This window comes from Solea solea, chromosome 1, assembly GCF_958295425.1.
Source record: "Solea solea chromosome 1, fSolSol10.1, whole genome shotgun sequence".
Classification (NCBI taxonomy): domain Eukaryota; kingdom Metazoa; phylum Chordata; class Actinopteri; order Pleuronectiformes; family Soleidae; genus Solea; species Solea solea.
In genome coordinates this window covers 31130350-31154074 of record NC_081134.1, presented here as the reverse complement: position 1 = coordinate 31154074, position 23725 = coordinate 31130350, and the positions used below count along the sequence as shown (strand labels likewise).

The 23725-nt window shown below is 38.1% G+C and overlaps 2 protein-coding genes across 2 annotated transcripts; one reads left to right on the top strand and one right to left on the bottom strand.

Annotated features, from left to right (window-relative positions):
• Positions 1–3805: 3805 nt before the first annotated feature.
• On the top strand, positions 3806–6234 carry ccl20b (chemokine (C-C motif) ligand 20b). Its single transcript, XM_058630009.1, has 4 exons — positions 3806–3971; positions 4669–4771; positions 5738–5812; positions 5934–6234. Exons 1-4 carry the CDS (start codon positions 3875–3877, stop codon positions 5983–5985), a joined length of 327 nt encoding a protein of 108 aa, XP_058485992.1. The 5' UTR covers positions 3806–3874; the 3' UTR covers positions 5986–6234.
• A 343-nt stretch (positions 6235–6577) lies between these two features.
• On the bottom strand, positions 6578–18023 carry LOC131456936 (uncharacterized). Its single transcript, XM_058625636.1, has 6 exons — positions 15490–18023; positions 14497–14614; positions 12881–13108; positions 7854–10384; positions 7060–7177; positions 6578–6983 (listed from the first exon to the last, which is right to left on the bottom strand). Exons 1-6 carry the CDS (start codon positions 18014–18016, stop codon positions 6740–6742), a joined length of 5766 nt encoding a protein of 1921 aa, XP_058481619.1. The 5' UTR covers positions 18017–18023; the 3' UTR covers positions 6578–6739.
• Between the last annotated feature and the right edge of the window lie 5702 nt (positions 18024–23725).

Genomic DNA, 23725 nt, shown 5'->3' with positions numbered 1-23725 from the left:
ATTTGCTAATGTACTGTGGAGTATTAGTGCAAAACTGAAAATCATTTAAAAAAAAACTTTCAAGAATAAAGTCGAAATGTGAAAAAAGTCTGAATTTTAGGAGAATAAAGTCATAATTTTACGAGAATAAAGTCATAATTTTCAGGAATAAAGTCGTAATATTAAAAAGTCATAATTTTATGTGAAAAAAGTCCACATTTTACGAGAATAAAGTCATTATTTCACGAGAATAAAGTCGTAATATTAAAAAGTCATAATTTTTCAAGAAAAAAGTCATAATTTTTACGAGAATAAAGTTGTTAATATTATGACAATAAAATCGTAATATAATGCTATTAGAAATGTTCAGGTGATTTTACACAAAAAATCTGCTAAGTTTTACACATTGGATTTTAAGTAAAAACAATAAATCTAAATAAATTCATAAAAAAAAGTGAAGTTTATTTTTTTTACAGTTCATTTAAAAACATCAGGGGTTGAAGCTAAAGTGATTTTGCAGAATTGGACCAAAAACAAAGGAAAAACAATGATCTAAACCATCAGCCTTACATTACAGGCGTGAATGAGGTTAAAAACAAGGTTGAAATCTATTTTTATATCACAGCCTTGAGGAGCTAAAAATAGCCCCAGAAAAAAGTGGGACTGTCCAATGTGTGTGAAGGTTTTTCCTTTTTTTTTACAATGTCGAGCTATTTCCTCGTCAAAGAGTCAACAGTCAAGACACAATGGTCAGGGAGGAGATTGCATCATTGTGTGTGTGTGTGGGTTTGTCTGCGTGTGTGTGTGTGTGTGTGTGAAACATGATAAACACGCGTGTAAAAAGCAGCTTTGTCCATTAATGAGTCAGTTTTTAAACTAATCTTGTTTTAAAGCTTTACTTCAGTTACAGTGACGTCAAAACAGGCGAGGAAGTTTACACAGTGGGTGTGATGTTACTCTTGTGTCACATTACAAAGGTGCGTTTAATTTAATAATTAAAAATAATTGACAATTCGGCAGAAATTGAAGATAATACAGTCTCAGTTTCTGATGATGCAACATTTAAACTAATCCTGACTCATGTCACAATAAATTATGATGAGAAGTAGCTTGAGCTACAGATGTGAGGTCACATCACACATGTACATTATTAAACAAAAACCAGGCTCCATTTACCCTTAAAATATCACTTAATGTTCTCATTGTAACAATAGGTTTTGGTCAAAGTCTATGACATTGATGATATATACTGTACTTCACCCTGTAAAACAACTATAAAGTGATTCATTCGGACCAAATACTTGAAATTTTGTCAGAAATTTAAGATAATACTGCAAAAAATGCCTTTTGAAAATTTGTTTTTTTAAAAAAAACAAGAAAATATAACCAATTTTAGGTGAAAATTACTTGTTTCCAGCTAAATGATCTGCCAGTGCAGGAAGAAAATGGCACAAGAAAAAACATTGAAATACCTTGAAACAAGTCAAATTATCTTAAGTATCTTCAGCCTTAATAAGTAAATACTGTAAGTCCAAAAAATGGTGCGATTAGATAAATACACTATGAATTCAAGTCAATTACACTAATAAATATTTTCGTTTTTTAGTTTGTAGTTTCTGATGCAACATTTAAACAAATCTTGACTTATGTCAGGTTAGTTTCTACAATTAAATATGATATGAGTAGTGGTTTGAGTTACACATGTGAGGTCACATTACACAACTCACAGGCTCCATTTACCCTTGAAATACCACTTAATAGTCCCATTGTAACAAAAGGTGGAATATTTCTTTTCAAATGGTTAAAATCTAATCCAGGAAGCCAATGTACACATAAAAAAAATACTGTAATTCAACCTGTAAAGATATACTACTGTATGTGAATCTTAAAATTAAAACCACACATTTGGACTGTTGACATTAAAGGCCCAAATTATTTAAATTTGGCAAGAATTGAAGAATTTTTCTTTATTTGTTTTTTTAAAAAAATATAAAATCCTTTTAAAAATATATATTTGTAATGTTTTACCACTGAGCCACCAATAAATCTACTTGTCCCTGAGCAGGACACTTAAAGGTAAATAAGGACATCATCTCGTCACTATCAGGTTCATCAGGTATTGCACAAGTATGTGTCACATACTTGTCATACCAGTCTACACATGTGAGGTCACATTACCTTTTTCATGGTTTCATACAATATTTATTGACCAGTGTTCAAGATTTCATGTCTCGGTACTGAATTTCTTACTTTATTACCATTTTCAGAGTTTGAGCCATCCAGTTGTTGACAAATCACTATAATACTCAGTTTTAAAAAAAGGTGAATGAATTAACTGATGAATTACGGCATGAAAAAAGGAGGTGCGGCTTCTTTTATGACGTAATCTGGCCGACTGACCTTGACCAAGAGGCAGTCGGCCAGATTACGTCATAAAAGTAGTCGGCAAACCATCAAAGGCATTTACGTCCACAATAGAAAGTATGACATAGCTATTGCAGCAAACTTAATGTCAGACATGTGTGGACATGAATGAGGCGTTTGAATGTGTGTGTCCTCATATTTGATCTCAAAATAAAAATTGCCGCTGGTGAGGAAACCGAGAGACTTTTCCACCAAACAAAGGCACTAATTTATATTTCCTCTTTATTGCTGAGGTGTCTTTATCTTGAATATGTGCTACTTATCTCTTCTCATATCTTACTTTCGATTGTGCAGGAGGGTTTTAAGTGGCAATCAGCCCACTTTTCACCACAAACGCACTAAATCACAGTGAGTCAGTCACTTGTCACCAAATGATTTGTCTTTTGAGTGTTCCCGTGTAATTTGTTCAGTTTTTTTAATGAAATACTGGCCGTTATTGAATAACTTGTCGAGAGTAAGTGGGGGTGTTGTCCTCTGACTCAAATAGTCATTTTCACTCAAATTAATAATTAATCGGAAATTTACGTCTAAAATTGGAAGTGGGAGGGGCTAACAAAAATGGAAAAAAATAAGCTTTTATTAAGTGATTTTTCAACATGTTTCACGTACATGAATGAAAGATGGTACGCATGTCTATCATGTAAGGACGGTACAAAAAGTCCAAAGTCCAAAAAGTGCGATCATCATCAAACTTAAAAAAAAAAACCTTACCTTTGCTCGCCATGTTTCCACAAAGACCTATTTTTTTCTGGCGTGCTTGGGAAAAGGAAGGGGTGAACACATGAGTCATCATTTCTCACCACTAGATGTCACTAATTCTTAGGCACTGGACAAAAATGTTAAAAATGTGTTCAAAAATTCAACAATCTCATCAATGAGTGTCACTAAATCTTACATAGTGGACCTTTAAATGAGTCTTTTGTTTTTGTTTTTTTAATTACACACTTTTAAATTTATGGCCCGGAGTAAAAGTCTTGATATTAGTGAATAAACATGTAATAAATGGTTACTTTTGAGAGGATTTTTCACATTATATTCACATTGTTATATCATACTTACAAATATATTTATATATTTAAATATAATGCAGAGAAATACTTTCCCTTAGGGGATTAATAAAGTATATAAAAACAAAACAAATGGTAGAATCAAGGTGTGGCTTGATGTCAGGTTTCCAATTCTCAATATGCGAAACTCAGATTTGCCTGATACAGGTAGGAAATATTTTTTTGCATATCCACCCGTCTGAGCATTAAAGTTGCTCCGATGCCAGCTGTTCCCTTCTCTGTTTCCTGGCTCGGTGCCAGTCACACACACACACACACACACACACACACAGGTGTACACAACCCTGCAGAATAACAGGGGAAACCCCAGGCGAGTCCTACTTAAGAGCGCCACTCACCGCTGTGTCTGTCACACTCTCAACTCTTCACTCCACAACTCTAAGACAACTCGACAACGAGTCAACATGACAAGCAACAGCAGCAACAGCAACATGCGTGTCATGGCAGCCCTGTGCACCATCGTCATCCTCAGCACCTTCATCCGCAGCACACAGTCCACAGGTGAGTGGTTCCCAAAGACTGGGTTGGGGACCCAGATGGGTCACAGATTTTTTTTTTGGGGGTTCCCAAATTACCAGAGCTGAGATTATTTTTCACTTTTTCCCCAAATTTTGTTCTTGTCTAGTGACGGTACGATACCACGCCTGAGCGATTTTGAATCAATATCTAATTGCGCTTATTCTTGACTTTTTGACAAAATCTCGAGTAATTGTTCAGCCCTATACGATGCCACTTTTTGTGTCCAATATCACATATCAGATATTGATATCGATATCTGACCCAGTGATTCTCCCAAACAAATTTGGGAGAATTTTCCCCATATTTTGCGAATATTTTTGATAATCACATTTTCCTGTCTGATATCACAAACTTGAGTATTTACTAATACCGATATCAGTCTGATACACACTGCTGAGCTGTTAACTATGTATACATAGTGAATATACCATATATAGGATGTTTGGATAGTATCAGATTCAATTTTTTGTACGTCAGGATATCTATCTAACTATTGTCATGATTTATATCTTTAAAATGTGGGTGCTCAGATAGAAAATCTGGCAAAACACTGCGTTAATTTGCAGATAAGGTTTCTATCTGCAGGTTTTAAGACTTGTGATTTGTAGTTTTCATGCCAGAAAATTTGAATTTTATCATCAACAAAAATGCATTTGTCTTTTTACTTATCTTTCCTCAGGAAATTGCTGCTTGATGTACACCAAGCGCCCCTTGTCGTGCAGACGGTTGCTGGATTACACCGTCCAGACCATAAACACGTCGTGCGACATCAACGCCATCATGTAAGTAAAGAGTCGAAAATTGAAAACAGAGCCACAGGGAACAAGAGGGGAAATGGGTTGAATGGTGAATTAAACCAAGCAGGTGTTTGATATTTAGTAAGCAAAAAGATCAATGTAGCGCAGAGCTTGGAAATGATAGGAACAATGATTGTCAATGAGCGTCAATTAATAAAAATATGCCAACCATTAAAAAATGTTCCCATGTAAGACTCTAACTGGTTAATGACTTATTAAACCTACTGTAGTTGTTGACCAGTTAATAATTGCAAAGTGTATCCCGAGGGAAGTTAATTAAAAACAGGCGATTACATGACTTATCAACTGTGACCGTGTAATATGATGCAACGCCAGCTAAATTAACGTATGAAGCTTTTTTTTTTTTTACAGTGTATGATTAGGTTTGGTTTATGAAAGAAAATAGAAAAGAAAAGGAGATAAAAACAAATTATGTGTAAAGACTGACATCAGTGTCTTTGTCACCAGAGAGGAGACAGTTGGATGAATAGTTTCCAATTTTAGAGACTCAAATGTTAGTGTTAATATCTGTTTGTACTGTTCAAATTTGAAATTTAACACAAAATGTTTTGTTTTTCTTCATTTTAAATTGTCAAAACACTATTTTAACATGCAGCAATTTGTAAATAACCGCCAGATATTGAAGGTTATTCTGGAAAAATGGGCAAAAGCACTTACTCACAGGACATTCTCTGGTCCTTTTATCCAAGCAAAAAAGTCCAGGTGTTAAAGGGTTAAATCATTCAGAGCAGACTGTGAATGAATGAAGTTGTTGTTGAGAAAACTGGCTCCAGGTGAAAGTATGTGTGTGTGTGTGTGTGTGTCAACTATGCAGCACATGTCCTTATCTGTGTTTTCCCTGTGGTTAAAGAGTGAGTGTGTGAGTGTGTAAATATGTGCCGCAGTGAAACATTACCTCATGTGTAACTTTCATGCTTTCATTTCCCACAGCTTCCACCGTCCGGGGAGGTTTGTGTGCGCTGACCCTTCAAAGAGATGGACTCAGAGAGCAATGAAGTGTGTGGAGTGAGTACAAACATTTTTCCATTTCATTGTATTATTGTAATAGTAACTATTCTGTTACTATTCATTTTGTCCTCAACAACCTCCTGACATTTTTAATTTATTTTGTTTTTTTTCCGTGCAGTGACATGAAGAAAAGAATAGCTCAGATCACCAAGGAGAAAATACTACAATAAACTGAGCTGAATATATAACTTTATTCTACTCATTCCAGCACCAAAAGAAATAAATAATCTAATCCTAGATATTTTATATAATACTGTATGTGTATGATTTTTGTGTTACGCATTTTAGTGTTCTGTTTCATAAACAGGGAAGTGTAGTGGCTAAAGCTACGATGCATTGTTTTTATTTAAATTTCTTCTTTTAATTTTTTTTCTTTTACATTTTATTGTAACTTACATATGAATTTATTAAAAAAACAACAACAGATGTTCACTAACACGATTGTATGTGCATGTTTATTTCTTACCACGAATGCAACCCTTTAACACGTGCCATTTAAAAGAAGTGACACAACATGAGATTGATATAGAACATAAATTCAACAAAAAAAAATTAAAGAAGTAATTGAATAAACTTTTATTGGAAAATGGGAAAAATGTAAATGTTAAAATCCATGGAAATGGAAAAACTAAATATATATATATTGTAATTTTTTTTTTTTTTACAAATTATTAATAATTAATAAATTAATTAATTAATTAATTTATACAAACTTATTGGTAAAAATGAATACATCTCCACCTGTTACTGGTTAAAATGACATGGATTCATTGACATAACATCAGAAAAGTCAAAAAACAAAGTGCATCAAGAACGTAAAACAGCACCATCTTATCCAAAAAAAAAAACAGTCCAAACGATTCAAACTGGTGTCCAGTGAAGGTTTGAGCTTGTAAAAACGTAGAGGACAGTATTTCATATTAATTAATGTCTGTCCCCCATATTGTTGAGGAGATTGTCTTCTCCATCATCGTCCTCCCCGGTCCTCAGAGCCTGTCTCAGTTTCTCCCAGAAGAGCTTGGTGTGCTCCTCTGCTCGAGGCCAGCTCAGATAGGTCTGCTTCTTCAGCAGCTTCCTCATGCGGTAGTAAGGAGACAGCTGAGAGGTGGGGACCTCCTCCAGGAAGACCAGGATCAGCACATCCTTCTGCTCGTCAAACAGACGGAAGCTATGGACGGATGAGAGGTCACCAAAGAATACACGTGGACATGATTTGAAAAGCTCAGAGATGACGCTCTCTTTACCTGGCCACCTGGATCTCCCTGGAGCACCACTCACTCTCCAGGTATCTGCGGCTGATCACACAGATGGTTTTCCTGCTTCTATAAATAGCGTCTGTGATGTTTTCAATGATAGGTTTACCTGAGGGGAAAAAAGATTAGCCAGGCTGTAGTTTGGTGCATGGACAAAGAGCGCCCTCTACTGTTGTGTTTCAAAAGTAAAACGCTGACTGTGTGACTGATAAACGGTATATATAGAACTGTTCCTTAAAATCAGAGGTGGAACTACTACTGAACTATTCTACTCTAAGTAAAAGTACCACTACTTTGATAAGATTTTACTCAAGTACAAGTAAAAGTACTGGTCTAAAAAGTATTCTCAAGTTAAAGTAAAAAAAAGTAGCTTGTTTAAAATCTTACTTAATTACTTTTTTAACAAGGTTCTTTCTTGTGTCGTGCAAAAAGGACAAGGGAACACAAATCTCACATGAATTGTTTTGCATAAAGGCCAAACTTTTACAAACTAAAGTGCTGACAAAATAAAACATGTACAGTAAACACACTTTATCAGTCAAATGGATCAACGGTCACAAATGTCACTCACTCAGGAACCTTAATTAACGCCAATTCACCTGTCCTCATCATTCATTCTCCTGTCCTCCTCATTCATTCAACTGTCCTCATCATCATTCACCTGTCCTCATCATCATTCACCTGTCCTCATCATCATCCACCTGTCCTCATCATTCATTCACCTGTCCTCATCGTGTTTCCGGTGTGAAAATGACGTAGTGCAGTTGCAGGTGCAACTTTCTTACCCGGTTCAAAGTCTCGATGGTGCAGACACAATCTCCAGCCCTGTTCTCCCTCCAGTTTGGGCAGCAGCTCTTTGATGACCCAGGGTTCATCATGGGTGTTGTAGGAGATGAAGGCGTCATACTGACTCGGACCTTGTTTGTTCTTATGCTGTGAGTCAAAGAGCAAAGCCAAGAAGAGGTAGTAGGCATAGACCAGGTGCCACCTCAGGAAATGGTAGGTGAAGGACACCACCATAATCGAGAGGATCGCACACGCGGTGGAGATAAAGAGGATGAATTCAATGTCCACCGAGCAGGACGAGACATTGAGGTCCAACAGTTTCATACCTTTAAGATGTGCAGGATAGCTGCACTCAAAGTTGTAGGCGTCAAAAACTTGGGTTTGGTTGTTGTCTTTCGCCCAGTGAAGGAACCAGGCGTTGTTACAGTCACAGGTGAAGCTGTTCCACTGAAAATCCGCATAAACTAGAGCAGGTACGGACTTTATTATCTCCTCACTGATGACTGAGTAGTTGTTCTGTCTTGCCTGCAAAAACTCAAGCTTGGTAAGGTTGGCGTGAATGAGAAAATCCAGAGACGGAAGACTCGTTCTCGAGATGTAAAGACTTTTAAGGTCCTGAATCGGTGAAAACAAATCTGGGTGGAGACACTTGAGGTTGTTTGTGTCAATGTTGAGCTGCTGCAGCCGAGGCGTGTACGTGAACATGTCTTTGTGCAAGGACAAAAGTCTGATGTTCTTGATGTTGAAAACTAACAGGTTTCTCAAACCTTGGAGAAAGTTACGCGGCAGGTGAGTTCTCAGCCTGCAGCGCTGAGATGGAAGAGCGAGCGTCTCCAAGCGGGACAGCTGAGAAAACGGTGCTTGAGTCAAAGCCGAGCTATTTTCATAGTTGATGTGATTGTGCCTCAAATTCAATCTCTTCAAATTGACAAGATCGTTGAAGCAACCTTCGTTTATTTCACTTCCTGTAATGTGGTTGTTCTGCAAGAGCAAATCGGTAAGGTTGGTCAAACCGATGAAAGATCCGTTTTCAAGTGTGTCTATTTTGTTTCCGTGTAGTAACAAGTTCCGGAGGGACCGTAAGCCGCGAAATTCGCCACGTTTAAATGTCGTGAGTTTGTTTCCATTCAAAAACAGCTGTCTGAGATTTGGCAAGTGCTCTGTGAAGGCACCGTGTAACTTGGACATGTGGTTGTTCCCTAACTTCAAAACTTGCAGTTGTACTAAGTCCCTGAAAACGCATTTTGTTAGCACCGATACTGAGTTGCCATCAAGGTTGAGCCATTCAAGCGTTGTCTGATTGGCAAAGTCATCACATACTAGTTTGCTAATACGGTTCGAGCTGAGATCCAACTTGACCAGGCTTGGCAGATCCCTTGTGGCGCCAGGTACAGATGAAAGCTTGTTGTGACCTAAACCCAAGATCTTTAGACTCCACAGAGATTTGAAGGCGTCGTCACAAACACAGTGTATCTTATTCTCTGTCAAGTCTAACTCGGTGACGTTGTAGCACAGCTTGAACAATGTTGAAGTGACGGATTTCAGTTTGTTCCGGCGGAGCTGCAGCGTGGACATCGTCGGGACGGCGCATGAGAGGTGGATCCGCGCTTTGCGATCATCTTTCATAGAATTCATCGACAGAGACGTGAGTGAGGCGTTTACGGTCTCGAGCAATGTTTTCACGTCGGCAAAGGACATTTGAAGCCCGCTGATATCAAGAGTGGAAACTCCGCGGAGGTAACTTCGGTTTTGCACGTTCCATATCAGTGGATGCATTGAGGAAAAGCCACTGATATTAAACCAGGTGAGATTTGGAAAAATATCAGCAGTGATTTGTAAATCTGCCATCGGATTCCGGGACAAGTCGAGGGATTTGAGTTCCAGTGATCTGTTTGTCAGTTTCCACGAGTGAAAAGAGGTTAATCCATTGTCTTGAAGGAATAGTTTGTGTAGATGTGGCAGGTGATGTAACACGCAGTGGACTTTTCCGATGGGATGCAGTTTGTTGTCGGAAATGTCCAGGAATTTTAAGCTTTTTGTCGACCTGAAGGAGGTCCATGCCACAGCTTTGATGTGATTACTGACTATCCTGAGCTCTGCAAGGTTGCTCAGACCGTCAAAAACATCCTCCCCGAGCTCAACAAGTTTATTATTACTCAGTATTAGCGTTTTGAGGGAAGTCAGTTTGACAAATGCACCCTTTTCTATCAGTGAAATCTCATTAAAATTGAGGTCCAACTGTGTCAGAACGGGTAGATTAACGAAATCTGAGACTTGAATTTTTGGAATCCTGTTTGAAGACAAGTTGAAGCCTCTCACGGCTGGGGGAATGTCTCGAGGAACAGCCCTGAGTTTCATTTTGACACAAATGGCAACGTCGCAACTCATCAGGCAAGTTTTTAATGCAAATCCTGTCACGGGAGAAAACAAACGACAGATACTGAGCAGGCAGTAAATCAAGATAAGACAAGATTTTCCTCCTCCTTTTGTTTCACTCTCTTTCACTGTAGGACCCATTTTGTTGTTCTTCCTTCATCCAGTTGTTGAATAGAGGAAGAAAAAAGTGCTGAAAATTCAACAAAACGGAAAACAAAGGGCCATAAGGACAATGTACATCAATGATCTGGTTAAAGTCACTATTTATTTTTAACTTTCACGTATACAAAAAGGTACTTACTTTGGTGCAAGGAAGAGAAAATCAAGCTCTGATTGAATTTAAACTTTCAATCTTGCTATATTGTTGTTCATAAAGACGGGAAACGACGCAGTCCATCTGCAGTCCAGAGGACACGATGAGTGTCCTGCTGTTTCTGCTGCCTGTCGTGTCCTTTCTCTTTTAAGGGGAAGTTGTCATATCTAGAAAGTTGTGTTAAGTTATGTTTAGTTTTGCCTTCTATTTTTTGTCTTGTGACTTCCTGTTTTATTTTGACATCTCTCTTTCCTCTTGTTTTAGCTAACTTGCCCTTCCCCTGTAGTTTTCCCCCCAGTCTGATTATCTTCCCCGCCCTGATTGTTTCCACCTGTTCCCCATTACTTTGAGTTCACATATAGCCTGTGCTTCCCTCTGCCCTGTGCCAGTTCGTCTTGTCTGTCATGCCAGAGAACCCACGCCAATCCATGCCACGTCAATTGTTTGTAAGGTTTTTGCTTTTCTTAGTTGCTACTTTGTTTTGTCCCTTTTTGAGCCATCAGAGTTTTTTCCTCGTGAAGAGTGATTTTGATTTGGCACCTTGCCCAGACCTTTTGTCTCCTCCCAGTGAGTGATTATAATTTGTTACTTTTGCCTTTTTCTTATCTAGTGATTCCTCGATAGAGTGATTTTCTGTTGATACTTTTCCTCCTTTTGAGAGTGATTTTTATTTGTTACTTTGTCCAATAAATTGGAATATTTTTGGAAGTTGTCTCTGAGTCGTGCTATTGGGTTCAAGTCCTTGTTCGGTTGTGACAGAAGTTGTAGGATGGGTGCGTTGGTTTTCACTGTTTACGCTTTGTTGTTTTTGTTACAAGATTTGTCTTCTATTCTACTTCTGTTTTCATACGTCTGAATTGACTATGCATCTTTTTCTGTTATTTATACTTATTTACATACATCAATACACTTTGTGGAGGAGAAACAAAGTAGGCCACTGGTCATTAAAATCCCTTTCTGTTTCACAAGGAGTTGAGTTTTTTGCTCACTTCCTTCAAAAACCTGAGCGACTAGAGTGCAATTTTATGTAAAGGGCCTTTAACCGTTTACTGCCTTTCTTGTAGACACTGATTAGCATCCAGTTGCCAATCCAATCCACCTTTTATTTATAAAGCATTTTAAAAACAACAGCTAAAGAAAAGTGCTGTACTTTAGAGATAAATAAAACAAATATAATATAAAATGAACGTGTGTACCAAGTTTCGTTAATCGACCCCAGATGACCTGATAGTAGTTTTTGGGGTAAGTTTTTAGTCCCTCCCACCTATAATTTTTGATGCAAATTCCCCAAACCACATGTAAATATTCACCAGGTCTGTGTGTGGTCTCAAAAATCCATGAGTAACGGGCACCTTTACACCTTGTGTGCTCGGAACCTAAAAATAAGACCTAATAGACCTAAAGACAAACAATAAAACAATAAAATACTGTAGAAAGTATAAAAACGACACAAATAATACGGGTCGTACCATAAAAACAATAAAACAGATAAAACCAACGTCTCACAGAGTCAAATATATCGAGTAAACCACTTTTAATATTCGTAGTAGCACAGTGACATTAAAATATATTTGTGTATTATTTATGTGAAGCAATTTGAATACATTATTGATTGAATGTTTGAAACATAAAGACAAAAAAAACTGCCAATATCTTTAACCAGCAATTTGTCAAACCCTTTGGTGAATTTGAAAATTAAATGTTTCTATATTTACAACATATACATCAAGTGTTGACAATCTGAGACAAATGACATGATTTTTATTTACTTGTTGCTCAAATTTGTTTGTTGTTTTTAGCTTTTTCACCACTGCTATCACAATATTTTGGCAATATTGTGATAGCATCCACCGTATGATATAGAATTGCTACACTCATCTGTGTAGCGTTAGCTTTTTTCTCACTGTACAGAGCTGCTAATAACGGTAATAGGTTTATGTTCACAGTTGTGTTTGCTTTCATCACTCGCCTGGGGCTAATGCTAAAGCTAACCTAACAACCAACCACGAGCTAACATCAGTGCAACAGCTTGAATCAAGTGACTCATCCGTTTTCACAATTTACAGGCTATTCCCACTTCCTCATTCACTAACACTAACTCTAACTCAATAACCCTGACCTTTGCTCTGTACAACCTTGAGCAGAGTGCAAAAGGCATTACTGGACAGTGGATTGCGAGTTCTCACTTCCCTCCACTATTGTTTGATAATGTTCCACAAGGCTTTTACTGTCGCAGTATCATGACATTGAGCAACACCATAGCATCCCTATGTTAAAATGTCATGTAAGAAAAGTTAAAGTCCACAGTGAAAATATTTCTGTTTTTTTTTTTAATACCGTCTCTCCAATACGTTGAGGTCGAATTTGTCCTCATCTTTGGTCTCCAGAGCTTTCCCCAGTTTCTCCCAGAAGAGCTCGGTGTGCTCTGCGGCTCGAGGCCAGCTCAGGTAGGTCTGCTTCTTCAGCAGCTTCCTCATATTGTAGTATGGAGACAGTTCCGAGGTGGGGATCTCCTCCAGGAAGACCAGGATCAGCACGTCCTTCTGCTCGTGGAACAGGCGGAAGCTAGCAGCAAGATACAAAGATGGAGGAGAACTTGAGGATGGGACTTTCAAGTGTATTTGCCTTGGTTTTCAGGATTATAATCTAACAATATTCATTCTACAATATCCTTCATGATTTAAGTCTTTTACAAGACTAAAGTCATGAAAGCTATTTAGCTAGCTAGGGTGCTACTAGTAATTCATTATTTGTAATAGTAGACATATTGAAAAAGTTTATCTTATCTTCATTCCTTAGCAATATTCACAAGCTTGCATTGCCAACTAGCAACTGCCACAAAAGTGTGTTTTCTCAACTCTTACTAACTCAACAATTTTAGTAACAAGCAACATAATGTTGACATTTAAACATGAATTCATAATGTTCTTGTCTGATTTAGACGCTGAAACAGTGGAATTTTTCTTTGTGTAGTTAGAAATAATTTTGAGGAATTTTAATGTAATTTTTTTGGTTCTCAAACTGTGGTACAAGCTTCCTCTGGTGGTACTACATTTGTGTCAATATTTTCTATACACAAACAAACACTTAATGAATTGCGCAAACAAAAATGCAAAATTGCAAATAAAATATTGATTTAATCATTCAAAAATATTGTATTTTATTTGTTTGGAAATGCATTTCTTGTTTGCAATGATCGGAATTTAGTTTGCTCCGATTTTTTTTTCGTTTGCGATTCTGATCATGGGCGGGGCCTTAGGAAGCTGCCCGGTTATTGGCTACGGAGTAAAGTGAGGGAGCGCAAACGCAAAAGAGCAATGATTTCAATCTTTGCAAATAAAATATTTTTTGAATGATTAAATCAATATTTTATTTGCAATCTGCGTATTTTGATTTTGTGGTTCATTTTTGTTTGCTCAATTCATAAAGTGTTATTTGAAAATATTGACACAAATCTTTCTGACTGTATTAGATCATTCGATCTAAATTTGTTTGTAGCATTATTTTTTTTGTGAATACGTAAACTCACCCTTCCTTCCAAGAATTTAAATATAAATATAGAAATCTTTTCCTCAGACTCCTACGGTTTCTGTGGAAGTTTCCCCTTTATTGCATTTCCCCACACATCCACCAGATGTCCTCAGACTTTCCCTCCTTCCCTTTTTAAATCAGCCCCTCCCACCTGCTTAAACCAGACTGACGTGAGCTAACCAGGAAGTCCAAGTTCATGTTCCTTGTGGACCATTTTGTTTTTTTGCTTCAATCCAAAATTCATGTTTTGTGAGTGTTTTATTTTGACCTGCTGCTCCAATAGACCATCGTTTATTTGATATTGCTGGTGAGTGTTTACCAAGCTGTTTATGCTTTAGGTTTTGGTGAGCACACATATCTGTATAAATAATGACGATATGCCTTATTGTACCACACATACAGGTTTTGGTCTGATGTGTTACCTGGCCAGCTGGATCTCCTTGGAGCACCACTCACTCTTCAGGTACCTGCGACTGATCACACAGATGGTTTTCCTGCTTCCATAAATGGCGTCTGCGATGTTTTCTATGATGGGTTTACCTGAGGATAAGAACAGTGAAATGTTATAAAAAGCAAAGCAGTCGCCTCATGAGGTCCCTTTTTAATTGTCTGCCAGAGAACGTGACACCTCCTGGGATAGAAATTAAAGTATAAAAATGAGAATCGTAGCGCATCAAAGCATAGGTGAGATTGCAAACGGACAGATTCGGAAGAATTTTTTTTTGCCACTTTTCTCTTTTCTACCATTGCATTTACACTCATTATATATGTACACTCATTAGGTACATATAATGACTGATGAAGTGGCATCTGGTAGGTCTTTTGCAGTCCTTGGTTATTTGAGTTAAGGCTCGCAATGATTCTTGGATTGTTTAATAGTTTTGGCAATTTTGGCTATTTTGGTAATGAATTTCCATGGGTTTTTGCGGGTTCTCTGAATTTTCAGCCTCTCAAATGTTAATGTTTTCTGTTTCGTTTGCTCCATATATGACAAACAAAATCATTCAAAATGGATTAAATCTGTTTGTGGACAAAATAAGACATTTTCAGGTTTGGGGAAACACTGATGGACTTTTCTCAACATTTTCTGACATTTTTTAGAACAAACAAGTGCTTTTTAATTTATCAGTGGAGTTGCTGTTGCCTCTCTCTAATTTCAAACCAGTCTGTCTGGGCTAATTTTTTGTAAACTCTAGAGACGGTTGTGTGTCAGACACACAGCTCTTCTGCCAACAACCATGCCACGCTCGGTTTGATCTCCAGCAGGTCGTCTTTACCACTTCTACATCTCTAAATTACAGTGAGTCACAGCCATGTGATTTCATAATTAGATATTTGGGCTAAGAAGCAGTTAAATAGGTGTACTTGATAGATTACATATAGCCAGGAGTTGCAGGTGTAAAGCCCTTCCTTACCCGGTTCAAAGTCTCGATGGTGCAGACAGAATCTCCAGCCCTGTTCTCCCTCCAGTTTGGGCAGCAGCTCTCTGACGACCCAGGGTTCGTCGTGGTTGTTGTAGGAGATGAAGGCGTCATACTGACTGCGCACTTGCTTATTTTTGTGCCTTTGGTCAAAGATCTTAGACAAGAAGAGGTAGTACATGTAGACGAGGTGGTCCCTCAGGAAGTGATAGACGAAGGACACCATCATAAAGAGGAGGATTGTACACGTGCTGGAGACAAAGAGGATGAATTCGGTGTCCACTGAGCATTGCTGGATGTCCAGGTCAAAAAGTTTCATGCCTCTGAGGTGCACGGGGTAGTTGCACTTAAAGTTATAAGCGTCAAAAACTTGTGTTTTGTTGGTGTCTTTCGCCCACTCGATGAACCAGGCGTTATCACAGTCGCAGGTGAAGCTGTTCCCCTGGAAATCCACATAAACAAGAGCCGGAAGGGACTTCATTATTTCCTCGCTGATAACTGAATATTGATTCTTCCTCGCCTGCAGGAACTCCAGCTGGGTGAGTTTGGCCTCTGTGAGATAAAACAGTGAACCGAGGCTCGTTCTGGAAATATAGAGTGTTTTCAGCTTCTGAATCGGGACAAACAAATCTGGAGAGAGATCGTTGAGATCGTTGGAGCTGATGTCGAGCTCTTGCAGCTGTGGCGTGTAAATGAATGTGTCTTTATCTAGAGATAGGAGTTGAATATTCCTCGCGTTGAAGATGGACAGATTTGTCAGACCTTGCAGGAAGTTGCGAGGCAGTTGCGACTTTCCGTGGCTGTGTTGTGAAGGAATGGCTAACATTTCCAGACGGGACAGTTGAGAAAATGGCGCGTGAGGCAAAGCGGAGCTAGAGTTATAATTAATGTGATTTTCTCTCAAATCCAGTCGTCTTAAATTTGTCATGTCGTTGAAACAACCTTTGTTTATCTCCCTTTCTTTGATATTATTGCTCTGTAAAAGCAAGTCGGTGAGATTGGTCAGACCCAGAAAACATCCATTTTCGAATGTCTTTAGTTTGTTATGGTGCAGAGACAAGTTCTGGAGCGACCGCAGGCCGCTGAATTCACCGCGTTTGAACGACGTGAGTTCATTTCCATGTAAAAGCAGCTGTCTGAGATCTGGCAAGTGATTTCTGAAAGCACCGTTTAAACGGGTCATGTGGTTGCTCTGCAACTTTAAAATTTTAAGTCGTACTAAATCCTTAAAAACGCATTCTTTTAGAGCTGATATTGAATTATCGTACAGTTTGAGCCGTTGCATCCTCGTCTGATTGACAAAATCTTCACATTCAAGTCTGGAAATGTTATTCGAGCTGAGATCCAACTCTACGAGACTTAGATCCCTGATGGCAGCGGGAACGGATAAAAGCCTGTTGCTGCTGAGGCTCAAGATTCTCAAGTTGTGCGTCGATCCGAAAGCGTTGTCACCAATGATTTGGATCTTATTCTCTGCTAAATCTAACTCGGCTATATTAATGCACAACTTGATCAAGTCCGCGGTGACAGATCTGAGTTTGTTGCGGCGCAGCTGCAGTGTGGACATTGTCGGGACGGTGCAGGACACGTTGATCAGCGCTCTGAGATCGTATTTCATAGCGTTCATCCTCAGAGAGGTGAGCGAAGCGTTCACCGTGCCGAATAATAATTTCATGTCGGCAAAAGCCATTAGAAGCCCACTGATATCGAGAGTAGAGACTTGACTAAAGAAGGTCTCGGCGTGCACGTCCCATATCATCCACTGCTTTCTCGGAGCGCCGCCGATATTAAACCAGGTGAGATTTGGAAAAATGTCCGCGGTGATCTGAAAAACGGCAATCGAATTCTGCGACAAGTCGAGGGATTCGAGCTCCAGCGATCTGTTGCTCAGCTCCCACGAGTGAAAACTGGTTAAATCGTTATTTTTAACGTACAACACGCGCAGATGTGGCAGGTTCTGTAATATTGAATGAACTTCCACGACGTCTCGCAGTTTGTTGTAAGAAATGTCCAAAAAAGTCAAGCTTTTCATCGACGTAAATGCGGAGGAAGCCACGGCGTTGATGCGATTACTGGCAATCCTGAGCTCAGTGAGATTGTTCAGACCATCGAAGAGATCCTCCCCGAGTTTCGAAAGTTTATTGTTGTTGAGGTTTAACTTCTCTAGGAAAGTCAGATTGGCAAAGGCACCCTTTTGGATCAGCACAATTTTGTTTTGTTTGAGATCCAACAGTGTGAGGAGTGTAAGGTTTCTGAAATCTGAGAACTGGACGTTTGAAAGTTGATTTGAACTGAAGTCTAAACCTTCCACTGTTGGTGGAATATCTTGAGGAATCGTCTTGAGTTTCATGTTGACACATATGGCGACGTTGTAACTGATTTTGCAGGTCTTCATCGCGTATCCTGTAACGGCATGAGGCAAAGAGTTGATACTCAGCAGGCAGCAGAAAACACTGATGAGTCTCCAACCTTTTTCTCCTCCTGTGTTTGTTGTTCCATCCTTTTCCAGTCCAGGACTCATTTTGTTAATGTCCAAGCAGTCAGGAAATACCACAGAAAGAGCTGATTATAGTTCCACGGAGTGAAATTATCTCTACGATGAAGCGCTCATGAGAGTCTTCATGCTGTGGCTCTGTCTCTGTCTTCTCTTTTTGTTTTTTTAAATTTCATAGAGAGGAAGTGAAATTTAATAACAGGACGCGGTTTGTTAAAAGACAGCATTTTACTCAAGTCTCTGACCGTCCAGTGAGATAAACCGTGCAGTAACTGTATGATTAAGTATACAATAATAATAATTACTATCTTTTGGTTTTTCTGTGTCGTGATTTCACATCATCATCATTGTCATCATCATCATGTTCTTTAAGTTCGAACCATTTTCTTGTGGTCTCACTTTGTCTCGTCTTAAAACGGGAAGTTGTTGATTTGTCCATTTCCTTTTCAAAGTGCATTAAAGTGTTATGAAACACCATCATGAAGAACCAACGCTTCCCTCTGCTGCATTCACAGAAAAAGCCAGAAAAAGAGTTCTCAACTTGCGGCTTGTGGGCCACAAGCCGACTTTCGGCTTGTGGGCCACAAGCAAGTTGTCTTTGAACTGGAAGTTTGTAGGTTCAATTCACAGCTCTGCTCGCCTACATGTCTTTGTCTTTTTCATGTAAATTATACTATATTTTATCTCTCTAATCTCTCTTATCCATCTAATCTCATTTATCTATCTAATATATATATTTTATCTATCTAATGATGATTTTATTCATTCAATTTAGCTAACCCCTCTAATCTATCTCATCTCTCTAAACCCCCTAATCTATTTTTTTGTATCTGTCTAATCTGTCTAATCTCTCTAATCTATGGAAGCCCATTTCCGCCACCTGATGAAAAAAATTATGAGATACCAAATCAAAATTATGAGATAGCTAAGTCATAATTATGAGATAAAAAGTCAAAATTATGAGATAGCTAAGTCATAATTATGAAATAAAAAGTCGAAATTGTGGTGTGTCCACAGACTGTGTGGAAAAATTACTTAGGTGAGAATCCAGGCTAGCAACATTAGCTTCTTTATTAACAGGCTGCAGGTAAAAACACACGGCCAACAACAGACTCAGCTTCTTCTACACTTCCCTCAAGAGAGAGCCCCGTGTGGTCTGTAAGCGCCCCCTATAGGCATGAACAGGTTACAGCACCCTGTGAACATCAGTGGCAACACAATACAAAAGTACCTCACTGTACTTTTAAACACCACAAGTTGCTTCTTGCTTAAAATCCTTTCAAGGGTGCGCTTGCTTAGTAGAATCCCATGTGAATCCGCAAGCAAATTAAGGATTTCATTTAAATAATATAATATAAATAAAAAAAACCCAGACAGAAATAGAATAAAGTAGATTGAAGTAAATAGTTACATATGGACAGCTGTAATTAAAACACTAAACAAGCTTATACTGTATATGTATGTATGTACATATTCTAATGTATATAATGATGTGATTAATACAACCAAATGTATTATTATTAGAAAAAAATATTGCTAACATTCATATTTAATATTCAGTCTATATCCTATCACCTCAGCTGTGTTGACAAGGAAGAGGAATACATGTATTTAAATGTCTGTGATTCCCAGTCTCTGGTTAGAAGTAGTTTACAGCAAAACAGAATCAGAAACTTCACTTTCACCAGCAGAGGTCTCAGTTGTGAAAGGAATCTCTTATATCACAGCCTCTATACTGTGTGTGAGCATATGTATATATGTGTGTGTGTGTGTGTGTGTGTATATATATATATATATATAAATACATATATGTGTGTATATATATATATATACATATATGTGTATATAAATGTGTGTGTGTGTGTGTGTGTATATATGTGTGTGTACATCCACCTACAGAGGAGATGATGCAGCAGTGAATCAAATCAAGAGAAAAACAGATCTGATTTGATCTCCCGTACATTTTAGTCTCTTATTTCCTTACAGCTGATTCAGTATATTCTCCTCTCTCACACTCCAGCACTAGCAAAACACAATAAATACTTGATGATTTGATTAAAATGAACAATGTTCTAATCATACTTTTCATTATGTAAAAAAAATGTATTAGTGAGCCTCATTCACTGATGTAAGAATTACAGCCGGTAATAAAGGTGATAATAATAATAAACCAGAGGGGCATATATTACGCCATGTTAGTGTAATAATGAGTCTTAGTTATGAAGTTAATTATAATGCAGTGATGGTGACGTGAAAAAGTGGAGGATTAATGTGTTTTCTGAGGCTAAATTACAAAAACCTTGCTTTTTTAATTGCCCATTTTTTAAATTCTTCTTCCTAAATATATCTGGAAAAACACAAAGTTGAATTGTATATGAGAAAATATGTCATTGATATTTCAACGAAATTATATTTAAATACTTTATTTCACCAAATATCAATTATTCACTCACCGTATGCGACTCTAATGTACTCACATGTAGTGGTAAAAAGCACTCCAGTGAACACATCAGCAATTAGTGAACGCATCGCAGTAGTGCACTTGAGTCTGAGATCCTGTTCAAATACACTTTAGTTCACATGTTTTAATAAGTGAACACTTCATATCAAAACATGTTGTCTTTGACTGATGTGAAGATTGTTTTTGTGGTGTTTGTTTAACGTTAGCATGTCCTAGTCTCTTATTAGGATACTTAAAGCAAAAAGGAATGTTAAAAAAAGCCAAAACACTTCAAAGTGCACCACACACTCCATTAAAAGTGTTCGACGGTTAAACAAAGAGCTATATAGATTACTTCATAGTTAGCCACTTAGATGGCTAGCTGGATAGTTAGCCAGATCATCAGACAATAGATAGCTTGATAGATGGCTTCAGTTAAGTGAAACCATATACTCCATTACAAGCGTGGGACTGTGTAACAAAGAGAACCGGTTAGCTCACTACCTAGTTAGCTAGAAGCTAGCTTCATAGTTAGCCAGATAGACAGCTAGCTAGCTATATAGTAAGCTCGATAGTCAACTATATGGCTTAAGTTAAGTAAAACCAAAGAGAACAGGTTAGCTCGCTACCTAGTTAGCTTGATAGTTAAATTGTTAGCTAGCTAGCTAGTAAGCTAAATAGGTAGCCAGATCCCGTTGTTCCCAAAAATGGGAAATTCTTCCAGATGGTAACAGGACTTAAGAATATACAAAACAATAAACACAAAAATATTCAGTATTGTTTTGTTCACTTATAGGGAGCTCAAAGTATTACAATCACAATGTACGTTTGATGCAATCAACATTCAAAATATAAAAAATGTAATTTAAATGAATTATGTAAAACTCATTTATATGATCAAGAACAAAAGAGAGGCTGTTACTGTGAACTGTGAATGAAAAGCGACTATAATCATTCATCGTTTTGAGTAATTGATAAGTGAACAAATGGTTTTTAGCTTTAATTAATTGTGTATTAAGATTTTGCTGTGACCACTCGGATAATTGAGATGGAGTAAAATGTACAACATTCTCTCTCACATTGTTTGAAATACATTCCATATGTAGCCCACTGTGCTTCAGCTCATTTTAAATATAAAATGAAATAATGCAGATTACTCTGAAGCACCTTAAGTCCCAGCTGTAATTTGTGCAGGTTCTGATCACGACGTTGTCTCTTGATAATTGATGAGGAAACGTGTTACATCTTGGAGAGAATGCTTGACTTGCTCTGCATCAAAGAGAGTGTTTTGCTTCGATTTTCTGTCATGATCCGCACGACTGGAGCTCTTCAGTCCGTCGACATTTGCCACTTTTTCTTCCCTGCGCACACCTGCTGATGTTGTCTGTCTTTTCAGAGCCTGATCGTTAGTTTCTGGCCTCCTGTTTATTCATATTGGCGAGACCTCACCACGTATAAACATCTGCCCAAGAAACATGTTTTTTGACATTTTGGACTAGGGCTATTCATTTGTGTTCATTTTGCGGGTCCAGTGTGTAAGAATTAGTGACATCTAATGGTGAGACTGCAGATTACAACAAATATGATGGCCTTTATAGACCAAAACGGATGTCGTCAACAAATAAAACTTAAGTTTCAAAACACAAAACGCATTGCTCTGGTTAGTTTGTCAGTTTGTGTTGCCGTAGAAACAAAGCCCTTGCCCTTTATACAGTACATATGATGAAAGCTTAATCTATGTCTGTGAAAACCAAATAATTTTAAATTTAAGATGACGGTAGCAGATTGAAATTCTGCCACTGAACCCTTTTAACAGGTAAAAGCAGTTAAAGCAGTAATTTTTCATGTCAAACAGTTTTCTTTTTTGTAGTTCTTAAATTTCATAAATGCAACAAAATATAATTCGCTTGAAATTGAAGTTATAGTTATAGTTTTGCGGCTCCAGATTAAATTTACTTAGGAGACAAAAATTAATCTAAACTGTTCATGAAAATAAAAATAAACATAGTGGATTTTTTTTTTTCGAAGCTGCAGTGGAAAATTGGTTATAAATTGATGCTTCTTCTTTGAGCCTAACATATGCAAGTAGTTATTTTATGTTTGACATTTACTTCCCAAACCCGTTTGTCTCCATGACAACAGCAACATTGAGGCAAAAACTCCACAAAATATGTTTTATACTGTTCAAATTGCACAAGCAAAATCTGGTGTTCTTTTTGTTTTTCCTTCATTTTAAATTGTTAAATGATATTGAAAGTTTTTCTTAGTCACAGGACATTTTTGGTCCTTTTATGGTTAAAATAAGTTAAAGCCCACATAGACCGGAAGCTCCAATTAACGCTGCGTTTGTGTGTGTATCTGCGTCATTACCTTGTTTATGAAACCCTACAGTTTCAGAACAAACAGTTTAGCCACTGCTGAGAAAATAGGGTTTTATTGTTTTCCTGGGCTCTGCGAAGCGGATTGGCACTTCCTTAATCTGATGTCTTCATCAGAAATCCTCACCACTCCTCTCACCACTGTAGCGCCTCCTGGTGCGGGCACTAGTCCGGGCACATCCGGTTGCGTAGCTGGCCTACCAATTATGTCACTTCCAGGTACCTGGCCAATCACAGGACAGTGGGAAAGCTCTCGTTGGCTGGCCAATCACAACACAGTCCATATTCTGGGGGTGTGGTTTTGGTCTGAAACAGCGCGGCTGATGAGAGCGTCAGTGAGGAGATATTTTGATCGGCTCGTTTGCAGCAATTAGGAGGTTTTTAACCGTGAAAACAAGTTAATATATGTAAGTAGACCTCCATAACTAACATATATGTGTGATACAAGCATTCGATGTCACCTTTAAGGTTATGATACTGGGCCAGATACTGATGCTGGCAGGCCAATTTCTGGCCCACGGGCCACCTATTGCTAACCACTGCTGTATTGTGGAGCAGGTGTGTGAGTGTGTGTTCCCTCACACATATCAGAAAGTGTTGGTGCCACATGTTTTCATGTCCCCAGAAGTTGAATTCCATTCATAATTCAAAATTTCTAAAAAACCTTTTGAAGTTTCGAGAACAACAACAACAACAGTAGCATCCATTCATCACAGTGACAGTCACACATGTATCTGTTTCACATCATCCTTTCATATTTGCCTGATTTCTATCTCCTCCACACACACACACACACACACACTGTCACTGTGCACTGTGCGTGGAGCCACCCACAGAGCGCGTGCACGGTTTAATCAAATCCAGATAGAGAGGGAGAGAGAGAGAGAGAGAGAGAGATGCAGTCCGGTGTGACTTATC

Excerpts from the sequence above, each read along its gene's own strand:
- ccl20b (XM_058630009.1), top strand. The coding sequence starts at position 3,875 with ATGACAAGCAACAGCAGCAACAGCAACATGCGTGTCATGGCAGCCCTG. Across the intron at positions 3,972-4,668 it reads CCGCAGCACACAGTCCACAG|GAAATTGCTGCTTGATGTAC; the intron begins GTGAGTGGTTCC and ends ATCTTTCCTCAG. Across the intron at positions 5,813-5,933 it reads AGAGCAATGAAGTGTGTGGA|TGACATGAAGAAAAGAATAG; the intron begins GTGAGTACAAAC and ends TTTTCCGTGCAG.
- LOC131456936 (XM_058625636.1), bottom strand. The coding sequence starts at position 18,016 with ATGAGTCCTGGACTGGAAAAGGATGGAACAACAAACACAGGAGGAGAA. Across the intron at positions 14,615-15,489 it reads CCATCGAGACTTTGAACCGG|GTAAACCCATCATAGAAAAC; the intron begins GTAAGGAAGGGC and ends TCTTATCCTCAG. Across the intron at positions 13,109-14,496 it reads AAGGAGATCCAGCTGGCCAG|CTTCCGCCTGTTCCACGAGC; the intron begins GTAACACATCAG and ends TCTTGCTGCTAG.